At 56.5% G+C, this 5,763-nt stretch overlaps 1 protein-coding gene across 1 annotated transcript; it reads left to right on the plus strand.

Moving 5' to 3' along the window:
- Positions 1-493: 493 nt before the first annotated feature.
- CSUI_000729 (uncharacterized protein) lies at positions 494-5,763 on the plus strand. Its single transcript, XM_068060960.1, has 4 exons — positions 494-2,062; positions 2,724-3,424; positions 3,631-4,455; positions 4,953-5,763. The coding sequence occupies exons 1-3, from the start codon at positions 1,771-1,773 to the stop codon at positions 4,453-4,455; spliced, it is 1,818 nt and encodes a 605-aa protein (XP_067927064.1). The 5' UTR covers positions 494-1,770; the 3' UTR covers positions 4,953-5,763.

The raw sequence follows: 5,763 nt of genomic DNA on the forward strand, positions 1-5,763 counted from the left end.
ACAAGCCGGACGGACAATGCCGAACCTGAGGGAACGTAACACAGATTCAGAGAGGGTACCCTTCTAAGCTCTTCGACGACCACTCGAGAATTCATTTTGCTGCGTTGTCACGAACGCACTTCACAGTGCGTTGCTTGCGGAGAAGCATGGTCAACGAAGCACGTGGAGAGGGATTCACCGACCTGCTGCGAAACTGCTGCCGCCCGAATTCTTGGTGAATGTTGGCTTGCCCAGTGGGCACCGTGTCCCCGAGGGACTGTCTGTATAGCGGCTGAGACACAAACTTCAGAAGTTTTTCTCTCTTCGCTTGGCACCGACGAGTCACACGCCCGACTGCACTAGAGACGCAGCAGAACAGACGACGGAACGCAGAGCAATACACCACTCACGCCACAGCTCCTCAGCGGCACGACACGTCGCGCGGAAGAGCGCCTCCGGCGTTACACTGCCCCGCCGTCTAAGGTGCTGCGCCGTCGCCAGCACCAACTGCAGCAACTTGAGGTCCTCCGGCGTAGCAATGTCAGCAATTTTCCCATGGTTTTTCCACTTCTTCCCAAGTTCCGGATAGAATCTCCGAGGAGCAGTAAACCTGTCATTCCCGGAGCGATGGAGCGGGGCACTGGCTGGCCGCTCCTGCTGTTGACATGTCGTCTCGAGCGCTCCCACGCGTGTCTCGTTGGGTTCCATCTCTCCAGCTAACGAGAAGGCCTCCGGCGCTCTTGAGGCCGGTGTTTGCATGTTTCGGTTCATTTGTTGGCGGTTCAGAGGGGGTCGGGCTCCCATCTTTTCCCTGCCGACCTAGTGCCCGGACTAGGTGATTAGAAGACATGTGAAACGCGTGGTACAACGGGCCGGGACTCAGGTTGCGTGAGGAGCAAACTACAACTTTTTGCCTCGGCCGCTTTTTCTTACAGTGCTCTTGTCTGTCGCCCCCTTGTTGAATGTGGTGTCCGTTCTCAGGTTACGTGGAATCTGTTGTCCGGGGGCGCGTCGTGCCGCTGGTTGCAGTCGTGCGTGTCGCAGTCCCCGTACCTAGCACAACGGCGAGCTCGGCCTGACCGTTGAGCTTCTGACATTATCTTCACTCGTTCTAGCTTTGAATCTGTATCGAAAATGAATGTAGAATGAATGCGTGCATTCAGGTATGTAAGGCGGCTTTTGATGACTTTGATTCCAGGCACTGCCACGCCTTTCCGAGAAGCGCGTGGTTGTGTACTCAACTGCGTGTTCGGGTGTGCAAGAAAGAGGCAGCAAGCAACCTGTCCCGTGTGCGAGTGACTCCGGCGACTCACGCCACTCTTCTCAACCTGCACGGGCAAAGCGGAGAGAAGGGTGTGTGTAAGTCGGGGGCCGCTCCGTGTCTGGCCGTCCCCCGGGAGCTGGAAGGAGGTGGAGCGTCAGAAGGGGGGGTGCTGAGCCTCCTTTCTGATAGCGAGCCCGTGTGTGTGCCTGGTGCTGCCGTGCCTTTTCGTTTTGATGCCGTGCCTCTTGTGCGCGAAGCGTACGGGGCCCGTTGATCTGGAGCGGTGCGAGGAGGAGTGCCAGCGGCCTGGCAAAAAGGTGGTCGAAGTGTCCGCAGGATGGTCGAGGGTCTGTTGGAGAGAGGTGCTGGTTTGTAGTTGGTAGCTGTCTTCTGCCCGCTAACGCTTGCTTCTCTAGGTTTTTGAACGACCCATACCTGCGGCTTTACAGCGACAGAGGAACTGCTTGGGGGGGGGGGCGAACCTCGTCTCTGAACGGCAGGATCGCGCCGTCAAAGAAGATTCCGTGATGCAGTCGAACTGCGTAGAAATTGTTTTGCCGCTGCTGTCGCTGCCTCTGGCGTACGTTAAGTGCAGCTTGCGATGTATTTTGCATACTCTATTGTTTTGCCGTCAAAAAGGTGCTGCTACTTTTCTACCGCATGCCAGGCTCGGAGAATGGACTTCTTCTCACAGTCTCGTGCCGCCAGGTCTCTGTACAGCGGAGCCTGTCATGGCCGAACCCCTGAGTGTCGCCTACTTCCCTTGCACGGAAGAGCAGACCCAGTGCCACGTGGAGACGAAGGTTCTTGCCTTTGCTAGTAAGCGCCGTCCCTTCAGCCGCGGATGTCTATTTTGCCGGCTCGTTGGAAAGCAGTTTTAGATGGAGACCACCGCTGCATTGTTCCGCGGCGGTCAGAGCCTCCGACGCGATCCCTCCTCTGGATTTCGCAAGCGTACTCGCAGCAGAGGCTAGTCGACATACGTGGGAAGCCAGGCCAGAATCGCCTCGTATCTGTCCCAGAGAATAGTCAAGACGCTTGGCGTTCGCAGCATTATTGACGGCAGAAGAGAGATACGAAGCTTCGGCTTTACCATCTTCGTTCAGAAATGGTTTCCAGCGGGCCCTCCATTCAAGCGTATGTTAGGGGAGGCTCGGTGCAGCTATTTTGGAAGCTGCAGCTTGCCACGGCATACTCTCGTTGCGGGGTGCAGTGGCGCGAGTTTGACTTTCCAGTCATGTTAACCAAACGTGTAGCCGTTACCATCGTGGTTGCAGTAGCCGGTTAATGGTTACCTGCCGCGCGTTCAGAGCTCACCTTTATAATGGTCACACCCTACGGATTGCTGGCGGTAGTTTCTCCAGCTTGGTCACAACAAGTCTCAATCTAAGCCATTTTGAGCAAATTGCCCATCTGGTCTACACACTGTCAGTACGTTGGCGGTTGTTCACTTGTCCTCTGTTTTGCTGGCTCGGCTCAGAAATGCTGGAAAGAGGACCTTGCAGCAGCGCTCATCTGTCTCTCTCCTTCTACCACGTCCGCTCTCGGGAGAAGGTTTGGGGTCTCTTCAAGCCGCCGGACGAAAAAGTCTTTTTTGAGCGCTGGGTGATTTCTGTTCAGCTGATACAGCCGTACGGGAGTGGGTGTCCCTCTTCTACCTCAGCTGGCTTTGCCCCGTCGCTACCAGCTGTTAACCGAAGGCAGTTGGAGACGCGCAGGCGTGACTGGTTGTCTCGAGATGTCTCAGCGGAGCAGGGCACTCGCTCGCTCGAGGGAAGACGGCCGGGTGATGCAGCTGTATGCGTGCCGTCTCCAGATCTGCCGTATGGGGATATGCACGTGCAGCGGCTGAAGACGAGAAGTGTCGCGAACGAACAGAAGTTGCAGCCTTTCACGGTCTCCTCGCGTGTCAAGAGCGACGCCGATCTTCTCGCATGTCGTGTACATCAACCGCGGCATCTGGCTCGATCCCGAGCGGAGCCAGTTTCTTCTGGAGAGGGAGGAATGAGAATGCAGCCGGCGCGTCCTCAACTCGAGCTTATCAGAGACATCTCAACTTACAGAGGCCTCCCCCCGACTTCGCGCCTTGTACTGGAAAGCGAAGCTTTGGTTGCGAGCGTACAGTCGGCAGGGGCCGCGGTCACTACCGTTGACTCCAGACACCGTAGCAAGAATTTTCAGGTAAAATCCCGACTTCCTGGTGCAGCCGGACTCTGTGGTGGAAGGTTGTTGTTTAATGCGGGCCTGCAGCTTTGGCGGCTTTTTGAACGTAACAATCAGCGTCATGAAGCTGCAGTCTCGCACCACCATTCATCAAGAACAGCAGGTGATGTGCGACTGCCACGCGGTTCTGGTTGTGTCGTTTTGACGCTGACCGCTGTTCGCAGGCGGCGCGGGAGAAGGCACTCTGTGCCGGAGACTGGGAAAACACAGACGTGTCGAGAGGCAGCAACGCTGGAATGAGCCGTTTCAATGCAGGGGAGTCCGAGCGCTCTCTCTCGCCTGCCCGTGACGTCTGTCGAGGGTCTTCACCAGACCGGGTACTGCAGGGCAAAGCAGCAGGGAGGCACGACAGGAGCTCTTACGCAGGTAGGGTGAGGCAAAGCGACACCCACCAAGAGCGAGGTGACGCAACTGTTTCTTTGTTAGAATACTCACCGCGCGGTTTGCCAGGAACCGCAGTGGATTGGAGATCGCTCAGTTCTGGACCTCCGGTCAGCAGGGGCGGAAGTCGGCAGTCGGTCCTCGTTGCTCGGCAGGGTTCCTCCGGTCAGAGGATGGGCAGCAGGGAGAGGAGATATTCTGACCCCGCTTCGGAAGAGAGTGGGAAAATCGAAGGAGACGTACGCATATGCAGGCGTAAGAAGCTCCACAGAGACCTGAACCTCCATGAACGTGCTGCTCACGCCCAGACTCGCAACCCGGCTAGTGCGAACCGAAGTCATCCTCCTGAGGACCGCGTGGACAGAGAGGGCAGCCCAACACGCAGAGAAGACCGATCCGCGTGTGACAAGCGTGAGGCCAGTGGTGACGACCAAGAACGGCCGTCTGCCTCTTCATGGCTTCTGCAAGAAGAAAGGGCCGCGCAGCGTCGAGTTGAGCATGCCGTGAGGCTTGCCATGCTGAAGGTTATACAGCTAAGCGCCGAAAGACAATGGCACCTACCACCGCCCTCTCCCGGAAACCCAATGGATAGCTGTATGTACAGGTGAGTAGCTCATGCGGGCGCCATGTACGCTGGTATCGGAACCGTTGTTGCGCTGCCCTTTAGCAAAATGCAGCATTGTTTTGAGGTGCATTCCGCTCAGTTGCTGTCATGAGTTTCGTGGTGCCGCTCCGGCGGCTGCCGCGAACTGGAGAAGAGAGAGAATGCGGTATTCCCAACGCCTCCCGGGCGGACTCCTGCTTTTCATTCCAGAGACGCAGATTCCTTCAGTACACCCGACTAATCTCTGTTACTAGTGTCCATTCTTGCGGCGAATTTCGCTCCCCCTGGTTGACACCGCGCACTCAGTTACGCGAGTCTAACTGAAGATCTCGGTCTTCTTCCACCGACTGGAGAAGGTGCGTTCGTAGGACGCTCCTGCTGACAGGCGTAGTTCTACTTCAGTTATATCTCGTACGGTCACAACTTGCGGCGTGTGTACTGGAAGAGGGGCTCACTTCGTACCGAATACACGTTCGGAATATACGCTGTTTGTTTTCTCAGTTTCGAAATCAACTTCAGCGGCCCCTCAACACTCGCTGCCAACCGCGGTTGGCATTTGCCGGCCACTCTGCGCAATGCCTACAGTCGTCACATGCCGTACTTGACCTGACTGCGACTTGCCAGCGGACGCGCATCCTGAGGCCCTCGTTCGGCGCCGTATGATTCTGGAGGAATCAGTGAACATAGTCCGTTTGCCCTTCTCCTACAGATGCTTAGTCCTTGTGTTCGCGGTCTGTCCTGCTGCCCGCAGGATGTACCAGGTTGATTGTTGAAACAGGTTTTCGTGTGCAGTGCTTTTCTTCGCCGTTCCCGTATATTTGACCGGTTGGAGAGGAAGGTGGTACTCCCGCGCCGCCGTGACAGCCACGGCTTCTGCTCACACTGCGCATGTGGTGATGGCCTTCATATTGACTGTGCGTCGTTGTTCACCAAATTGTGAGGCGATAGCTGAAGACACCATAGAGACACCTCTTTCTTTGTAGCATTCTTACCAGCTGGGGGCAAACTCATCTCGTCGTTGCCCGAGAGCTGTACGCCGGAGAGACTGTTTGAGTGTGTCCGGAATTTTTTTCCCGGCAGCTACAAGGTTACTCCGTGTCAGGGAATCGCTTTGTGAAAGCTTGTCAAGCGTCCAGTGCGCATTCCCGTTGCACAGTGTTGAAGTTCGACCCTGCCTAGTACGGCGTAGTGAGACTGCATCGGACCCCGGCGGCCCCGAGCGCGATTACGAAAGTCTCATGATTCACTGGCGACGCTCAAGCCGCATGCAGGGACAGTAGTGCTACCCGGAGCGGCCGACGTATTTTCTGTA

The sequence above is a fragment of the Cystoisospora suis genome (assembly GCF_002600585.1).
Source record: "Cystoisospora suis strain Wien I chromosome Unknown contig_284, whole genome shotgun sequence".
Lineage (NCBI taxonomy): Eukaryota > Apicomplexa > Conoidasida > Eucoccidiorida > Sarcocystidae > Cystoisospora > Cystoisospora suis.